This window comes from Fukomys damarensis, unplaced genomic scaffold (assembly GCF_012274545.1).
Source record: "Fukomys damarensis isolate Sample0158 unplaced genomic scaffold, DMR_v1.0_HiC HiC_scaffold_23, whole genome shotgun sequence".
Taxonomy (NCBI): domain Eukaryota; kingdom Metazoa; phylum Chordata; class Mammalia; order Rodentia; family Bathyergidae; genus Fukomys; species Fukomys damarensis.
In genome coordinates, this window is record NW_022900935.1 from 5,889,339 (window position 1) to 5,908,460 (window position 19,122).

A 19,122-nucleotide genomic window follows, 5' to 3' on the forward strand; every position below is an offset into this window, starting at 1 on the left:
GAGCGTGGGGGTGGGGCGCCGACGGGGTCTGGGCGGAGGACAGACCTCAGAACCGCCCCCCTCAACCCAAGTTGGGGGAGCCCAGCGCAGGGGCACGGAGAGAGGGCGAGTCTCTGGGCCGCCACTTCGTTAGTGTTACCGGCGCCCGGCAGCCAACCACAGTCTCCCAGCAACTTTTCTCCCCGAGGGCTCACCCCAGAAACTTGCCCTGCCCTGGCCTGAAGAGTCTGGCCATGGGGTCTACGCCTCCTGGGACGAGGCTGCTGCGTGTGGGGCGGGCAGAAGAGGGCGATGGCCTCGACGGGGAAGCCTCTCCTACCCCAGCGCGCTTCCAGCCCCGGCTTTCCATCTGTGAGCACCGCCCTTCCTTCTGGGTCCCCCGAGTTAGCGTAGGGGTGGGCTTGGGGGTGGAGTCAAACTAAGTTCGGATTCTTGTGTCACCGGCACACAGCTGGATGACCTTGAGCCAAAACCTGCTGTCCGTGCCTCGGTTTACCCCTGTATGTAATGGGAGTGGTAATCCCTAGCTGGGACACTGCAGCTGACTCACGAAGAAAGCTGGCCGCTGCATTGTTGCCTCAGCTGTGGAGTGGAACAGGTGGGAGAGAGGATGACAGAGTGCTTGTCTCCGTCCTTAACCCTGTGGTTGCCCCACAGGAGCTGTGGCGGGTGCCTTCCGGGAGCCTGAGATATGAACGACCCTTGTGAAGAGAGGCCCATTCTGGAAACGAGGCCGGCCATGAGTCTGTGGGGTCTTGAGGACAGCCACAGCTGTCGGGGAACCCACCAGCCAGCTGCTGAGGATGCCTCGGCTTCTTCGGAGCTGCAGATGAAGGTGGACTTCTTCCGGAAGCTGGGCTATTCGGCCTCCGAGATCCACAGCGTCCTGCAGAAGCTGGGCATCCAGGCCGACACCAACACGGTGCTGGGGGAGCTGGTGACGCATTGTTCAGCCACGGAGCGTGAGCGCCAGTCCTTGCCAGAGCCCTGCCCACAGCCCCCTCTGGTACCCCGCGGCGGGGGCACCCCCAAGGCTCCCACTCTGGAGCCCTCTCTCCCAGAGGAGGACAAAGAGGGCAGTGACCTGAGGCCAGTGGTAATTGATGGGAGCAATGTGGCCATGAGGTATGTGTCATTTCTGTGAAGAAGATGCATGGAGTGGAGGTGATGTGTGGGCCGCTCTTTAAAGGGCCTTGGACTGTGGATGGCAGGAACCTGTGTGAGATCCTTCTGCGTGCAAGAGGCTCCCTTAAACCTAGTGACCTGTTCAAAGTGGGTTTTGTAGGACTGTCATAGGGATAGAAGCACGGTGAACAATGTCACACTACCTCTTAATGATGGAGTAAGGGTTCGAATCCAGGTCCTTCTCTGGCCCTGGTGCTCGCCATATGCTGTGGGTCTCTCCTGAGACCGGCCCTCTCAGTCTCGATGCCTCCTACTTGACGTGAGGCAGGCCCTGCTGGGCATTAACCTGCGGGCTCAGTTCTCTCAGGAGCCAGCCACTTAACCGCTCTGAGACTTTTCCTCATCTGTGGGATGGAGCGAACCCTCGCCCAGGTGGTCCTTGTGGGGAGTGGGAGTGAGGCAGTCTGTATAAACAGCAGTTGGCATTATTTGATTATCATTCAAGGCGGCGTCTTCTGAGGCCTTCTGGTCCCTGGTTTCCCATGGAAGAAGGCTCAGCTATTGAGACCTTCACAGCCATGGCCAGGAATAACCTCATGGCTGGAGCTGGCTGGCTCGTGGGTGGGAGAGGAAGGCCTAATGCTCTGAGGCTCCCAGGGCCAGAGGCAGGACTCAACTCTAATGTCCCTCCATGGTGCTTGGAGGGCACGGGATGAGGGGCGGAGGGTGAGACCAGGGCTGCTGCCAACTTCAAGGAGCCCTGACTTGACTTCTCCCTTCAGTCCTGGCCCCACCTTCCAGCCTGCTTTCTTCCAGTTCCCCGCAGAGTGGCTGGTGAGTCAGGAGTGGGTGGATCACTCACAAGGAAAAGTTCCTGTTGGCACAGACAAGGGGAGACCCTGACACGGTGGAAGGTGGGAAGGGCATCTTCTGCTGCTGCCCAGCGGCATCTCCCAAGTGGGCTGCCTGAGGCTGCCATAAAGTCAGCCTCTGCCCAACCTGGCATTTGGCCCCACCTTCTCCTAGCCCAGCAGGGGCGAGTGAGCTGTCCAACTGGTCCTGGCCAAGCTCAGCAGGTATGCAGGTGAGCCCTCTTCCCACCACTTTAGGTCACTCTGCCATCTCTGAAATGGGTCGATCTTGGATGAGGGGCTGAGAAACACTGGTTTCCGTGCCAGAGGGCTGCCCTTTGAGAGTTAGGGGTCATCTCAGGCTCCAGGTGAATGCTATTGGATTGCTTCCCCTGGGGACGCGAGCCTGGAGTGGCTGCACCTGGAGACAGCCATGTGCTGCCTGTGTTCGTATCCTGGCAGGAGAAAGGACTTGGGGTGGAGGAGGTGGATAGCAACTGGGTGTTCAGAGGGCCAAGCTGAAGAGAGAGAACCACCTGCCTGCCTGCCTGCTTGCCAGAGGTGTCTGAACCAGGGCAGCCGCTAGAGGGGAATTCCAGGCTCAGACTTCCTGTCTCAGCCGCTGCTGGGTTCCTGCCCTGCCACCCTTCCCCCCAAGGGCAGGCGGGCTAGCCCCCACCGTATGCAAATTGTGGGGAAATTCACCTCTATTTCCTTCTACGGGAATTTTTCTCCACTAGTCATACCCAACCCCAGCAGATCTTTTCACCTGGGGAGCCTGGCCCAACCTTCTCCTCTGTCCTGGGGCGGCAGCAGCCAAGCTGGAGCCTCCCTCTACGCATCCTAGCAGTCTGGCTAGCCAGGTTAGAGGTCCAGCCATTCGGACTAATGGGTCGTAGTGAGGGCAGGTGGGGGTGAGAGGATGTCTGGTTATCCTGTGCCCGCTGCCCCACCCACCAGCACAGCTGACGCAGCCGAGCTTCCTCATTGCGGAGAGGGACTGGATTCACTGCTGGGGAAAGCTCCAGGCTGCTGGGTTCTGCTTCCGCCTGGAGAAGGGCCTTCTTCGCTTCCTGAGAAAATGTGCCCAGTGCGAGGGCAGCAGACAGCACACTTGTTCCCAGCCAAGGTTTCAGTGCCCGGAGGCAGTACACACCCCAAGAATTCTGGCACCCCTCGAAGTCCCAAGATGTAAAGATGCAGGCCAGGAGGGGCACGCGCGCACACACAAGTGTTCCAGAAGAAGCAAGTGGAGTTTGTGCCTGTTTTACACTTGGCACAAGGGGCCACGCCTGAGGCGGCCACACCCCCACAGGCCTCAGAAAACAGCGGAGGACAGGGAGAGTGACAGCACGGGAGACTAATTTGCCAGCTCTGCTAGATCATTTCTCCTATCCCTAGCCTGCTGTCCTGCCTCAAGCGGCTTTGTTCGAACTCAAGTCTTGGAGGTTTCTGCTCCCAAATAAACTGTGAGCCTTCTGTTCCAGGGACAGGAAGGCAATGTGGCAGCCCCAGACCTGGGTTCAGTTTCCATCCCTTACCAGGAGCACCCCCTTTCCTTCTCTGTCAGAAGCCTTGTAAGGATGAATTGATGGCTCTGCCCTCTACTGTCCCTGAGCTTTCTCCACCCTCAGGCTTTGTCCCTGTCTTGGCACTGGTCCAAGCATAAGCGTGCAGCTCTGCTCCCCACTGTTTTTGCTGTGTGACCCTGATGACTGAGTTATCCTCTCTGGATCATGGTTTTCTCATCTGCACCGAGGAGAAAGAAGACAGGATTGATAGTCCCCCCGCCCCTGTGGCTTTGCACATGATGCACTTAGAACAGCCTGGTGCACAGCCCTCTATGTATGCTAACTTTCTGAGCTGAGTGCTGCCTAGGGGCTGGACTTTGTCTCCTTTCCATTGAAGGAGACCTTTAGACCCTGGAGCCCCAGCCTCACCCCCAAACAGCCTGCACGCCCCCTAGCTGTGACTCCTGCTTTACCTTCTCTTAGGACTCCAGCTGTCACTGCCCCCACCCTCCAGAGTCACAGGATGTGGTCTGTCCTGGACTTGCCTCTTTTGCGTAACATTTATTCTGTTTAACTTGCCAAATGTGAATCCGAGTTGCTCACCACCGGGCCAGTGAGAGGCAGGGTCTGCTGGGGAAAGGAGCCAGCCCAAGCCTGTTGCAGCCCATCGCCAGACCAACTTTGGCCTCCAGCCGATAGGATAGTTGTCTCACCGACAGGAAAGTTGTCTCACCGACACTGATGTGGATTAAGGAAGCTGCAGGCTGCTGGGCCTATTTTTCAGACAGAATAACTGAGAGCCAGAGCCACCCACCACCTCTGGGTGAGGTGTCTGGTCCCCAGAGCCTTGGCCAGGTTCTCCTAGGGTTCCTAACTGCACTCGCCAGTGACTTCCTGACCATCTTTGTGCCTTGTGTCATGCCCTCTTCCAACAAGGGTAAGGAGAGCACGGGGGGGGGGCAGCACTGCAGGGAACTGGCATATTTTGAGGAAAACCAGAGGCCTTTCACTTTCATGCTGACAGCTCCTCAGGCCCATTCATTTCCTGCCCTGGTGGAAGGGTGGGAAGGCCAGCCCTTCCCCGCGCCCTCTGGGGTCCAGCCTGAGGCTCTGCACACAGACTGAACTTCAATCCGGTTTAATCTGGTTTCTCTCCAGTTAGCCAGACTGGTGTTTCCCCCACCCCCTCCCCGGGCAGCCCTGCTGACGTGGAGGTGACTCAGGCAGTGTGTGCACATCTGTGTCCCTGTGGTCCCTGTGCCCCCCCCCCGGGTGGGGCGGGAACTGGGAGTCTCCCAGTGCCGTCCCCACCCCCAGGTGTGTTGCAAGTGGCCGACCCTCCTCCACCGTGGGGAGCAAGCACTACTGGATTCCTGGGTGGATCCTCTCTCCAGGAAATGGAATCTCAGGAAAAATCCCCACACTGTGAGCCAGCAGAGGGCTGGGGCCTGAGCCCCCGCTGCCTTGAGGCCAGCCTCGGTGATAGCATGTGGCTACCCTTGTGGACTGACCTGTCCCTCCTCTCACTGTCTCCCAGCCACGGGAACAAGGAGGTCTTCTCCTGCCGAGGCATCCTGCTGGCTGTGAACTGGTTTCTGGAGCGGGGTCACACAGACATCACAGTGTTTGTACCGTCCTGGAGGAAGGAACAGCCTCGGCCCGATGTACCCATCTCAGGTATGTGGTCACTCCGGAGGTGGGACAGTCCACTGCCACAGGGGCCCTGTTTCCCCGCAGGAGGGACCTTGTGGGCAGGACTGGCCACCTTCCAGATCGGGCGGGGTCTAGTATTTCTTTCCCATTTTCGCTTTGCCCAGCAGCCCTGATCTGAACAGTGCTCACTGGAAGTTACTTTGTCTAGCCCTCTGCCTCAGACACTGGTCATCTCCCTCATCCCACCGGTGGTCTGTCACTCAGCACCCCCAGTGGCAGAGAGGCAGCACAGCTTAGTTAAAGCTGTGTGCTCTGGGCCAAGACAGCACAGTTAGTGCTGGCTCATGCAGCCAGGTGTGGTGGCACACACCTGTAATCCCAGCACTTAGGAGGCTGAGGCAGGAGAATTGCCACGAGTTCGATGCCTGCCTGGACTATGTAGTGATTTCAAGGCCAAGGAAGATGCTGTGTCAAAAAACCATGGTAGGGCTGGGGATTTAGCTCAGTGGTGCTGCCACCTGCCTCGCAACCGCAAGGACCTGAGTTTGATCCCCAGTACCAAAAACATGCTGGCTCTGTGACTCAGGCAAGGATGGATCAGCACTGCTCTGATCGACTTCGCATCCGTAAAATGGGATGGGGAGCCCCCACCCTAGCCTTGGGAATAAAAACTGAGTCTGTTTCTCTAGAAATCAGGAGAAGTAGGGGCAGGCTGGCTGGGGCTGTGGGCTCCTTCCAAATGGAAGCCAATAGCCTTGTCCTGCCTACCAAGGGACAGAACCCAGACACTTCTTCCTGGACCCCTACGGGACTGCTGGGGATAACAGCCAAAGCCTAGACCCCCTGGCTTGAACAGGCCTGCAGCCCACAGAAATTGAGGCAGAGGGCCAGTTCCGGGCTCAGAGTGCTTGCCGAGAGGGACAAGTGGCTCTGTGCTCAGGTGTTTTAGGTCTCCAGGCAGCAAACTGCCAAACTGTGGCCTTGGCAGAACTGGTTTTTGCCCCTGTGAACATGTGCATTAACAGCCCGAGCCTGGCCACTAGCTGAGGGAGCCTTTCAGGTCTGGCTCTGGGTCCTGGATGCACCATGACCTGTGTCTTGTCATCCCTAGACCAGCACATCCTTCGAGAATTGGAAAAGAAGAAGATCCTGGTGTTCACACCATCCAGGCGTGTTGGTGGCAAGCGGGTGGTGTGCTATGACGACCGCTTTATTGTGAAGCTGGCCTACGAGTCCGACGGGATCGTGGTGTCCAACGACACATACCGAGATCTGCAGGGTGAGCGGCAGGAGTGGAAGCGCTTCATTGAGGAACGGTTGCTCATGTACTCCTTCGTCAATGACAAGTACGTTCCCGCCAGAGGGGACCCGACGGGCTTGGGGGTCATCTTTGGGAAGGGGGGGTTAGGGTGGGCTCTGCAGGAAGGGATGGTGTGGGTGCCAGGGAGCACGGGTAGTGAGATGGGCAGCAGACAGCAGGCCGGATGGGGTGGAGCGTTTTGATTAGGAGCTGGAGTAGTAGCACTGGAGTCAGGATAGGGGCCGTGTTCAGGAAAGCTCTCCTGAGCTGCCCTGCTTCTCTCCAGCAGGGGCTCCTGGGGACCCATGTAGCCTGAGTCTCAGGTACTCGGGTTGCAGCCTCGCGATGACCTCAGAGCCTGGGAGGTGCCCTAAAGGTAGCCCTTGTCTGTGGCCCTCTGGACTTAGGCACCCCCACTTCCAAGGGGTGACCCCACCAAGAGCTCAGAGTTCTGAGACATCTTACGGACAGTATTAGGGTTAGGTTTCGGATTAGCAAGCCCAGCCATCCTGCCTGTTCCTTAGCATGTCGAAGCTGTTTCTCATGTCTCCCACCTCCTGAGAGTTCCTTTTGCCCTCCACAGGTTCATGCCCCCTGACGATCCCTTGGGCCGGCACGGCCCCAGCCTGGACAACTTCCTGCGGAAGAAGCCACTCTCTTCCGAGCACCGGAAGCAGCCGTGCCCCTATGGTATGAGAGCCAGGTCTGCCCTCCATAGCCCTCCTCGGCCCTGCCCTCCTCACACCGAGTCTATGTCCCCACGTTGCCTAGCACACACAAGACCCGAGACTGTCATTGGACCTCCCAGCCCCAAGCTCATCTGCCACCTGCTTAGAGCCCCTCTCCCTCTCTCTCCCAGGGAGGAAATGCACCTATGGGATCAAGTGCCGATTCTTCCATCCCGAGCGGCCAAGCCGCCCCCAGCGCTCCGTGGCTGATGAGCTCCGTGCCAACGCGCTCCTGTCACCCCCCAGGACCCCAGGCAAGGACAGAAGCAGCCAGCAGCCTTCACCTTCTCAGTCCGGCTCTCTGCCCACGGAAGGTGACCAGAGCAGCCTAGATGGCAAGAAGCTGAGGGCCCAGGCAGCCCCAGGGCCCCACCAGGAGGGGCAGACAAAGAGCTTTGCCCCTGTGGGTAGGAGCCTCCCACATAGCGGGGGCAGTGGTGGCAGCTTCGGGCCCACAGACTGGCTCCCACCAACCCTGGACTCCCTCCCCCACACCTCCCAGGACTGCCTGGATTCGGGCATCGGCTCCCTGGAGAGCCAGATGTCAGAACTGTGGGGTGTGCGAGCGGGAGGCCTTAGTGAGCCCAGCCCAACTCGGGGCCCCTATACTGGCTACCGCACCTTTGGCTCGGAGCTCCCAGCCGCTCCTGCCTTCCCAGCCTTTGGAAGGGCTATAGGTGCCGGCCACTTCAGTGTCCCTGCTGACTACAGTCCCCTGCCACCTGCCTTTCCACCTCGAGAGTACTGGTCTGAGCCGTACCCACTGCCCCCACCCACCCCGGTCCTTCAGGAGCCCCTAGTGCCAGGCCCAGGGACTGCCAGAGGCCCCTGGGGCGGGGCGGGCAGCCTGGCCAAGGAGCGGGCCAATGTGTATACCAAGCTGTGTGGCGTCTTCCCACCACACCTGGTGGAGGCCGTGATGGGGCGCTTCCCACAGCTCCTGGACCCCCAGCAGCTGGCTGCTGAGATCCTCTCCTACAAGTCTCAGCAGCTCAGTGAGTAGGCTGGCAGTGTGGCCCGCAAGAGGCAGCTGGGCTGCACTCAGGAGGTCCATTCCAGCCAAGGCCTCCCTGTATGCTGGAGAGGAGGACCCAAGTAGGGAAGGGAACCCCTAAACCAAAGATACTGTAGGATTGGTTCTGGCCCACACAGCACCTCCGGCCATCGCCTGAGTGGGTCAGAAGTGATCACCCTGTTGATACACATTGTATCTCTGTCATTAAGGAGACGCTGCCTGTAAGGCCGTTGGTCCGTGGCTGAGGCCCAAACCCTATTCTCTCAGGACGGGGAGGGAGGCCTGGGGGAGCAGAAGCTCGGGCGGGGGCCCTGTGCGCAGCCCCCACCTCCACCCCGTCCCTGGGACTCCGGCTCCGCCGGGTAGTTGGGCACCATGTGCCTGTCCTCCGAGGCCCTCCTCTACGCCAATGAGGCCTCATTGTGCTCTCAGGGCACAAGGCTTCATGTCAGTAAGCAAGATGCTTCTTAGTAACTCACCTCTGTCCACCGGTCCTGTCACCCCTGCCAGGGATCCAGGGGCCTGTTCCCCACTTTGTCCTTCCCCAAAAGTGGTGGGATGTGTATATGCTGTGTACAGGTGTAAGTTTTAAGTATTGTAAGTGGGAAGGCCTTCCTCCCATCAGACATCAATAAAGAACCCTATGAGCCTTTTTTTGCTTTTTTTTTGTTTGTTTTTTGAGACAGGGTCGATGTAGTTGAGACTGACCTGGAACTCACAATGTAACCCAGGCTGGTCTCGAACTCACAGCGATCCTCCTGCCTCAGCCTCCCGAGTGCTGGGATTACAGGCGTGAGCCACCACGCCCAGCAGCCATAGGAGCCTTTTAAGAACAGGGCTGTGGGAAATGAGCTGGCTGAGGTGAGGTGGGGTGGGCAGCCCTTGGGAGCTCGGCTCTGGCCCCTTCTTCCCAAATACCACTGTACTGCAGAGCAGCGTGGGGAGGTGATGCCAGGGTGGCCTCTAGGATGTCCGGGGGCCCTGGTTCCAAATTCAACTGGCTCCGCCACTGACTGTGTCACCTGGGACAAGTGACTGTCCCTCACTGGGCCTCAGTTTCCTCATCTATGAAATGCAGATAATGGCACCTACCTTTTACAGGGTTGTCAGAAGGATTACATGAGATCATATGTGCTGTGTATGACGGGATGCCTGGCACACAGTAATTGCTCATTAAGAGGGCTCCAGTGTGACTCCCTGTGGGCTGTGTTCACAGGGCTTTTCCCTCCATCCACCCGCTCAGACTTCTCATCTAGACCCAGAGGAACGAGGCCAGGCAGAAAGTTATTCCCATCCGTTCCCCCTCCTCCAAAATGGGTGTAAATGTTACATATTTAGTGAAAATGGGAGCTATCAGATGATCCTCAAGTACAATCAGTTGGAGGAAATGAGAAAAATACAGTTTTCATCACCAGGTCTTTGAACGTCTTACCTGTTTTGTGAAGCTTTTTATAGTACCTGTAGTTTGTTTTTTTTAAACCTGATTGTATGCAGCCAATGGGAGACAAAGCCACACTGGCAATCCTGCCTCCTCCTACACCCTGAACATACTCTAGAAGCCTGAGACTAGGGCAGGGAGCCGCGCAGTGTGGAAAGGGTTTTGACAAGCGTGACACTGAAGCCTCCCACACATTCTCGAAGGTGTCCCTGTACCTGTTGGTCCCAGCCTCCTCAGTGTTTTCTGCACAACGAAATATCTACTATTGCCTTATTTCCATTTTTTCCAATAAAGAACTATATTCCAGATTAAAAAGCTATTTATGGGCCTCTGTCTTTTATGGGACAAGAAGCTAAAATACCAGACCATCCAGTTCGTTATCGGCCACTTGGCAGTGTCGAGTGACTTGCCCAAGGTCCCACGGAGCCAGGCTGGGCAGGACGTTGAGAGCCCCTGACCTAAACCTGAGGGAGGGAAAGATTCCACACACCAGTTTACAATAACTTGGGCTCCTGCAGGGATGGGAAGGTGGGGGTGCCCCCAGCTCCAAACCTGGCAACCCTCTTCACTTTACAACATTCACACAGGAATCTTCTAGCTTGGAGCTGAAATTAAGTGGAGCTGAAGGCCTAGGAGATCACCCGGAAGGGAAAAAGCAGGAAGCTTGCTCACACCTGCTTCTTGACCACACGAGCTTGTGGTTGCTAAGGGGGCGTAGGGGAGGCTAATGAGCAACCCTACAGGCAGGGGGAGTGTGGCATTAATCCCTGCTGGCCGTGGCTCATGCCAAGAGGCTACATGTGGCCCTGCTGGCTCACTGACAGACATCAACAAGGTCCACCGAGCAGGTGCCAGCTAGGGCTGGGCCCCAGGAGGGTCAGGCCAGTTCAGTGCCTCCTACGGCCTAAGCTTGCATCCTGTTTTCCCAACAGGTGCAGCCAGACTAGACCAGCCACCCAGTTTGGAGCCTCCCCTCCAGGCCTCTTTCTCAATCTGGCTTCCAGGCAGAGCTACTAAGAGGCTGCCAGGCCCACTGCCCAGAGTGTTTCTTTCTCATGACTTGTATTTGTAACTCCAAAGTCCTCCCCAGTACCTCCCGCCCCACTGTCCAAACAGCTTCCATGGGTGGCATTTACTCAGATGGCCTTAGTTTCCTTACCTGTAAAAGGGACACAGTGCTCAATTCTCTCACGGTGAGAGAACACCTCTGTTCACATGGTGGCAGCAGGAGGGGCAGAGGCCCGGGTATGAGCCACAATCAGGAGCAGGTAGCCCTAGGCAACTCACTTCCCTCTGGGCCTCAGCTGCCTGGGCCACTGCACCTCCACATGTGAGTTTTCAAGGTGGCAGAGACGGAATGTCGCTCCTGAAACCACAGCTGGGCACCTGTGCTAGAAGGGATCAAGTTTGCTTTCTTCCTTCCGTTTTCCTGGTTCCAGGATCCAAGAGGCTGTTGGGGAAACTGGTGAGGCCGCAAATTCCCGCACAGTTGGGAAATGACCTGGGAAGGACGGAGCAGCCTCCTGCCCGCCTTTTCTCACACCTCCACACCCTCCACCTTGCCCTCCGGCTCGTGCCAGCAGGAGCCCAGCCAGAATTTTCTTACAAGTTCTGTCTTGCAAAGGTTAACCCCCTTGGGGAACAGGCTGCACAGAAGCCAGGAGGACGTGAAACCTCTGGCTTCCCTGGCTGAGACCAAATCAGCACAGGATGGGCTCACATTTCACTGCTCTCTGCCTGTCTCCCACTCCAAACTAGGGGACAACCTGTCATTCCCTGAGGATCTAGAGACCTAAACTAAGAGCAGAAGAGCTTTGGGGATCCAGGGGAACAGCTCCCAAGGCCGTCCCAGTGCTGCTAACAACCCAAACACTACTAGCTTCCTGCAGCGAGAGGGTGCACAGCGGCTTGGAAGAGGCCCACACTCATCCATGCAGCCACCACTCTCTCCCTCTTCCAACCAGCCAAGTCCTCTGCCCAGCCCTTCCCCAGGTCTGGGGGTTAAAGCCTGCACAAAAGGGCAAGCCCCTGTCCCCAGGGAGCTGCTCAATCAGCCTCTAGCACAGAACACAGAAGTTGAGGGGAGGGCAGTATCACCGGTCAGCCAGAGCCCAGGCCCAAAGGATGGCAGCCAAGGGCTTCTCAAACCCCTGGCTCATTCTTTTTCCTTATCCTTCAGCAGAGTGGGTAAGAAAGAGGTGGTATGGACCTGTTCCTGGGATCTCCTATTTCATGGGAAGGGTGTGAGAGATTTGGCTGAAAAGATGCAGGAAGTGGAGCCCTGTAATTAAGGAAACCCGAGCCATCCTAGGCCAGGGCGGTAAACCCTTCCAGCTAGTTCCTGGAGAGGAAGGAGATCCGGCTGTCATCTTGAGGCGTGGCCTCTTGAAGCACCTTTCAAGGCAGCTGCTGATGATCTTACCAGTTTAAGAGATGGCAGCAAGTGTAGGTGGGAGGAAAGGCTAGGCACCCCACCCCACTAAGGTGGCCTGTTGCTGGGAGGTCAGGGAAGGGAAGCTTCCAAATGCCGGGATTCTGGCTGCTCTTCAGAGGCTGGCTAAGGACCACCTGATGCCCTGCCTGCCACCTGCTGGTCCCTCCTGTTACTACTGCCTGAGGAGCAGCAGCCTGCCTAATCAAGGTGACCACTAGCACTGGTCTCAAGTAACGGCCTTGGATACAAGGATCTAGGAGAACAACAACATGGAATTTAAAGTACTGTAGTAGAATTAAGGAATTCTTTTTTTCCCTAATATTTTTATTAAGCGAAGACTTTTCATGTGTGTGTGTGTTACTGATACCTGAATCTAGGACCTTCACACTGAGCTATATACTCATTTCTTTCATTTTTTAATTTTAAGACAGGATCTCACTAACTCACTATGTTGCCCAGGCTGGGCTCAAATTTGCAATCGTCCTGTCTCTGCTTCCCAGCTGGCATTTCAGGCCTACATCACCAAATCCGACTGTCTGAGCAAGGAATTCTTTTTTTTTTTTTTTTTTGGTTTCTGAAACAGGGTCTCACTATGTAGTTGAGACTGACCTGGAACTCACTATGTAGCCCAGGCTGGGCTCGAACTCACAGCAATCCTCCTACCTCAGCCTCCCAAGTGCTGGGATTACAGGCGTGCGCCACCACGCCCAGCGAGCAAGGAATTCTTAATGGCACTAGCAGCTCCACCCTGGAAAGCAACACCAGAGGTCACTGAAATGCCTCCTGCAAAGTCTAAAGGTCCAGAAAGTTCCAAGAGTTCCAGGTGATGCAGTACCCAAGAAAACCCCACAGGCTGGCAATGTACAGCTCAGTGCAGAGCACCTCGCCAGCACACACAAGGCCCTGGGTTTGATTCCCTAGCACTGCTAAGGAAGAAGAAGGAAAAAAAAAAAAGATCCAATGAACTCAAGTGGAAAAGGAGGGGAAAAATGATTCACATTTGCTATAAGCACAAGGAGACACCACGTTTCAACCCTATCACTGTAGCAGGATGTGGGGAAACAGACTCAGTCCTATCCCCATGAGCGGCATTGGCACTGGAGGAAACCTAGTGCTCCAAGTCACCTGAGCTGCAGACCCTGTGCCTCAGCAGTCCCAATGCCACGACTTCACCGTATAGGCACACACGTGCAACATGACATGTCCTCACTACAAGACTCTCAGTAAGATGGGAAAGAATATTGATACCATCGACAGAGCACTGGTTAGGTCAACTCTGGTACACTCGTGCAATGGAATATTAAGGAGCCAGCAAAAAATGACCTGGTAACTGCATTTGGAATGTGTTCTGGGCTAGACTGCTAGAAGGAAAAAGCAAGGACAGAACAGGGTCCAATATGCTATACCATCTTTGTAAACAGACACCTACCTGTATGTATGTCTACTGCTCATTTGTGTACCTAGCTCCCTTGGAAGGACACACTGACACTCAGGTTGTCTCTGGGAAGGGGAACTGGTGGCTGGGGAAGAGGAGAACTCACTGATCACTCAACACATCTCAGCTCGTTTGCATATATGCTATTGTGCGTTGCTATGGTCTGAATGTCTGTGTTCCTCCAAAACTGTTAATCTTCTAACTCCAAGGTGATGGGTTAGGAGGAGAGGTCTCTGGAATATAATCAGATCACAAGGGCATTTTTAGAGCCCCACGAATGGGCTTAGTGTCCTTATATCAGGCCTTACAGAGGCCTGTGGGAGAGCTGGTTGCTCTTCCACTGTGTGAAGACGCAGCAGGAAGGGGTCCTCTACGAGTCAGAAATCAGACCTTCAACAGACAGAATCTGCTGGTGCCTTTCTCTTAAATCTCCTGGCCTCAGAACTGTTAGAAATGTTTCTTGTGAGACCACTATTTATGCTATTTTTTACAGCAACTCAAACAGACCAAGATATAATGAATACAAATATGAATACATTCAAGTTAATAAATTACTGTGAAAACCCACTCTACCTGGGGTACAGAAATAAATTATGAGGGTAGAGATGTCAAGCTGGGGAGGGTTGTATTAGCGAGGGGTCTCCAAAGTTTATTCTTTTTGTTTGCAGTATTTGAAATTGAACCCAAGGCCTTACATGCACTAGGAAAGCCCTCCATCACTGAGCTATACACAGTACCCAGCTTTAAAGTTTTTTGTTTTTTGTTTTTTCAGCACGCCTGTAATCCCGGCACTTGGGAGGCTGAAGCAAGAGAACTGGCACAAGTTCAAGGCCAGACTGGATTCCATTATGAATTTAACACTGGCCTGAATTACAGAGCAAGACCCTTTCCCAACCCCCCAAAAAATTTTCTTTCAGATAGGGCTGCGCTAAACTGCCCAAGCTGCCTCTGAACTCGAGATACTTCTGCCTCCACCTCCCAAGTAACTGAGACTACAGGTGTGTGCCACCATGCCCAGCTCAAAGTTCACTCTAGCACACGAACGGTAAAAACTTAGAATATACACCCCTCTAACACACACAAGTTTATTTTTAAACCATGGCAACTACCATTTTTATAGATCAAAACAATGTGAATATCAGCAGTTTCTTGTGGTTCAACTTAATATTCGTAAGTAATCTACATGGACTAATGAACTAACATTCATGTATATTACACAAGCACATTCGAAGTTAAGAGATATGTAAGGCTGAGAGCAAAAACGAACACACGTCAAAGGCTGAATCCTTTCTCCTCACATCCAGCCATCCCACACCCTCCCGTAAGAACTCTGCCCTAGGTGAGGCCCAGCATCCACTCGACACAGCCCTGTAAAGGCTAACAGTTTTCACTTTCAAACTGGAAAGCTGTTCGAACCATGAAGCCCACCACTTAGAAGATTCAGACAGAAAGCACTCGTTCTGAATGACACAGGAAGCAAAATTCCAACCCCCTCCATCTCATCATCCCTGTACCTTTAATGTCTGTCACTGTCCTAGGCACTTAACAGGACACCTCCGTGGGAGAAATAAATGCACTTTTTCCTCCCCACACAATATAGTCAGGGCTTCAGAGTTAGCATTTTCTATTTAAGTATGTTTACTTATTTGCTGTCTGAGGACCTGAACCCAGAGCCTCAGACACCTCAGGCAAGTGGCCTGCACCGAGCTGCATGCCAGCACTATCACCCTCCCTACATTAAAAAAAAATAATTTGGGGGGGGGTACCAGGTATCGAACTCGGGTCTTTGCACTTGCGAGGCAGATGGAGGAACCACAGAGCTAAATCCCTGACCCCCCAAAAAGAACTTTTGAGACAGGTCTCCCTAAATTGCTCAGGCTGGAGGATTATGTGATCCTCCTGTCCCAGCCTCAAATAGCTGAGCTGACCATCATCACACTCAGCTTAAGGTTTGAATGTTTAAACATAACAATGCCTCCGAAAGTTGGAATAACATGGAGGGTCAGAGAAGTCTGCATAAATGCAAAAATGTAAGAGTTTCAAAACACCACCCAAGGCCAGATATGGTGGCTCACGCCTATAATCCCAGCACTCAGGAGGCTGAGGCAGGGCTGTCATGAGTTCAAGGCCAACCTTGACTATATAGTTGAGTCCAAAGCCAGCCTAAATTACAGAGTGAGACTGTCTCAAAAACAAAACTACGGGCCAGGGATTTAGCTCAGTGGGCCAGGGATTTAGCTCAGTGGTTCCAGCGCCTGCCTCACAAGCGCAAAAGCCCAAGTTCAATCCCTGGTCCAAAAAAAAAAAAAAAGAAACTTTCAAGAATTCAAGAATAGGCTATTTAAAGGCCAGGGATTTAGCTCAGCGGCACAATGCCTGCCTGGCAAGCACAAGGTCCTGAGTTCAATCCCTGGTACCAATAATAAAAGCTACTTAACACTTATTTCAATTCTCTTACCAGAGGTGGTGATGGCAAGATGACTCTACAAAATAGAGTACTTAACAGCACCCAGCACCCAAAAGCTCAGGGTTGGAGGTGGAAATAATTCTAATGCCTGCTTTCTACTCTTTGAGAATGAGGATTTTCTTCTAAACAAACAACTTAAACTCAGTTATGGGGAACTGTTTAACACCCGTAAGGACTGATGACTGCTTCGGTCACTTCAAAGCCCTACAACAGACGGCCCCTCCCGTGGAGCACAGCAGCCCATCCTGGCCTTGCCCACCGCCAGCTTCCCTACAGGTCCTCCTCTAGGATCTGATGACTCCAGTCTACTCTGTGGGTTGTTCCCCCTCGCTCTCCACCTCACCTCGGAGGGTCTGATGGTGTTTCGAACATTGTGCGTCTAAAAAGATACATCCTCAGTCCTGGGAAGAATCCATCCAAGACCCCGCGAAGCTTTTTACGAACACCACCTTTCCAGTACAGGGCAAAGAATATTAGCAGAAAGGGGCTGAGGCTGGGGATTTAGCTCAGTGGCACCACGCCTGCCTCGCAAGCACAAGCTCACAAGTTTGATCTCCAGTACCAAAGGGGGTGGGGGGGCAGGTTGCAGTCCTGGGCTTTTCTTTTTCTTCCTAATCTCTCGTAACTATCAAAAGGAGCAACGGACAACCTAGTCCCAAGAATGGAGAAAGATAAAGTACAGAACAGCAAATATCCCTAGATGGTAGAAATGAACAAATATGAGTCCCTCGGGATTAGAAGGGAAAAGGGCCCATATCCCAGGAATCAATCTCTTTGGGTGACTCTAGTTCTTTAAACCGATTCATTTTCTGTCCCTATAACATATAACAAAGCACTGTTGCAAACCCAAGTGATCCAGTGATGACAGGCCCAGAAGCAAGCACTTTCTTAGGGGTGCTGGCGGCTACTTCAACTCGGGAATTGCTAGCATGCTGGTCAAGACGGGAGGATACAGGCCACCCAGTGGGTTAACTCTAACAACACTGTCCTCAGCCAGTATAGCCTTTCCTCCCTCCTTTTCTCCCCACTTCCTGCCTTCCTTTGAGAGTCTAAATTGCCCAGGCTGCTCTGGACTAGGGATCCTGTCTCTACTTCCTGAGTGCTGGGATTACAGGTGTGTGAGCCTCTACAACTGGGTAGCACCATTTTTTTAATAAATAACTTGATCCAAGTAATCACCTCATCCTAATCTTACGTTAAGCAAACTTACTTGATAATCAAAGCTCAGCATCACAAGCATGGTAAGTGGCAGGCAGGGAACCACTGGTCCAATTTTCTAAAGGACCCTATGTAGGGAAACTAAGCAATATCTTACAACTTGACTACTTGCAGGTAGGATGGTACAACGCTGCAATCCCAGCACTCTGGGAGGCTGGAGCAGGAGGACTGCAAATTCAAGCCCAAAGTGGGCAATTTATCAACTTAGTGAGAGGCTGTCTCAAATTTTTAAAAGGGCTAATTTGGCTTTGTGGGTTCAATCCCTAGGTATCCTCCTCCCCCAGCAAAGATCTGACTACCTCCAGGATCCCCAGCCAACTTACAACTAATAGGGAAATTGCAAGATCCCCTAATCAGTTGTTACATTTTATAGGGAAAATAAGTATAAACCAAGTAGCCTGTCCCTAACCATGATTTCACACATGGAAGATAGGCTTCTGAATAATATACCTTCAGGGACTGAAGGTACAGCTAAGCAGCAGAGTACCTGTCTAGCATGACAAAGGCCTGGATTTGATACGGAGCACTGCAATAATAAATAAACACCTATTTTGTTCTGAGACAAGGTCTCACTATGTAATCTAGGCTGGCCTTGAACTTGCAATGTGGCCCAGGCTGGCCTTGACTATGCAATCCTGCCTCAGCCTCCTGTGCGCTAAGAACCCAGGCATGTGCCACCATGACCAGAAGTAACACCTGTTATTAAAGAGCAAATGTATCCAGCAAATGCCAAACTATGAGTGGCTGAGGTATTTTAAGGTCTGTTGGGTGCTTTTCTGAGTCAAGGAAAGCCCAGAATCCTAGTCCTTCCTTCCAGAAAAGGGGACAAATTGACAAAGAATATAGAAAGCTCCTGGAGTTTGTTTGCTTTTGTTTAAAGAAACAATTTACACAGGAGAAACTATTTCCTTAAAAACCTTGACATTAAGAATTCTGCTACAGCCAGGCGTCGTGGTGCGTGCCTATAATCCTAGCACTCAGGAGGCTGAGGCAGAAGGATCACTGTGAGTTCGAGACCAGCCTGAGCTACAAAGTGAGTTCCAGGTCAGTCTCAACTACATAATGAGACCCTGTCTCAAAAAACCAAAAAAAAAAAAAAAGTTCTACTAACAAAGCAAAAGCCATTTCAAACTGTCAAGAGTTTTGGGCCAGGGATTTAGCTCATTGATACTCTGATACCAAAAAAAAAAAAACCTATTGAGCTTTTTTTAAAAAAAGTTTTCTTGTGAACATGAGTGAAAGCTGTTGTGCATCTGACAAGATGGACATTTTCTGCTAACAGAATCCACTAGTATTCAACTCTATGAATATCATCACAACGGGCACACTTCTTACAAAGCTATCTATGGGTGTAAAGGACTAAGGGTAAACACGCTTCAAGGAAAAATGAGGCCCCAAACCTTATCCCTAACACTGACTCACAGCAAAGGATTTAAATCAAATCAGTCTCCAATGCAGTGATTCTCAACTTGGCTTCTTATCAGCTTCTTGGGGGCTGTCTGGAAGGAAACCCCAGTAAGTACCTTAGAGTCTCAGGGGTGGCACCCAGACAGTAGCACTTTTAGGCTTCCCAAGTGATCGCTATGGGCAGCCAAGGCAGGTGACCATGGCACTACACAGGTAACAATCATCATGGTCTTCAGTCCAGTGACTCCACAAGGAAGGATGTTCTTTTGGGTAGTGCGGGCTCTCACACTATTTTTTGTTTTTAGTATCAGGGATCGAACTCAGGACCTTGTACTTGCGAGGAACGTACGGTGCCACTGAGCTAAATCCCCGGCCCCTCTCACACCATCTTTCACTTCATTCAAGAACATGTTCTCTTTTGTTTTTGGTGTTCTTTTCTTTCTTTTTTCTTGGAGACAGGCTCTATGTAACTCAGGCTGGCCTTTTAACTCATGATGTAACCCAAGCTGGCCTCAAACTCACAGTGATCCTCCTGCCTCA

General features: G+C 53.1%; 1 protein-coding gene across 4 annotated transcripts in view; it reads left to right on the forward strand.

Moving 5' to 3' along the window:
• Zc3h12a (zinc finger CCCH-type containing 12A) overlaps positions 1-8,852 on the forward strand; it is a 15,140-nt gene extending 6,288 nt beyond the window's left edge. Inside the window, exons 1-6 of one of the 4 annotated variants that reach the window (XM_010625823.2) lie at positions 10-351; positions 658-1,125; positions 5,025-5,164; positions 6,252-6,486; positions 7,024-7,130; positions 7,300-8,852. In XM_010625823.2, coding sequence (XP_010624125.1) covers positions 692-1,125; positions 5,025-5,164; positions 6,252-6,486; positions 7,024-7,130; positions 7,300-8,171 — 1,788 coding nt within the window. In that variant the 5' untranslated portion in view covers positions 10-351; positions 658-691 and the 3' untranslated portion in view covers positions 8,172-8,852. Of the gene's footprint in view, positions 1-9; positions 352-657; positions 1,126-1,900; positions 2,210-4,705; positions 4,913-5,024; positions 5,165-6,251; positions 6,487-7,023; positions 7,131-7,299 lie in introns of those variants that run through there. The other 3 variants (XM_010625825.3, XM_019207725.1, XM_019207726.1) reach the window with 3 other exon arrangements.
• The last annotated feature ends 10,270 nt before the right edge of the window (positions 8,853-19,122 follow it).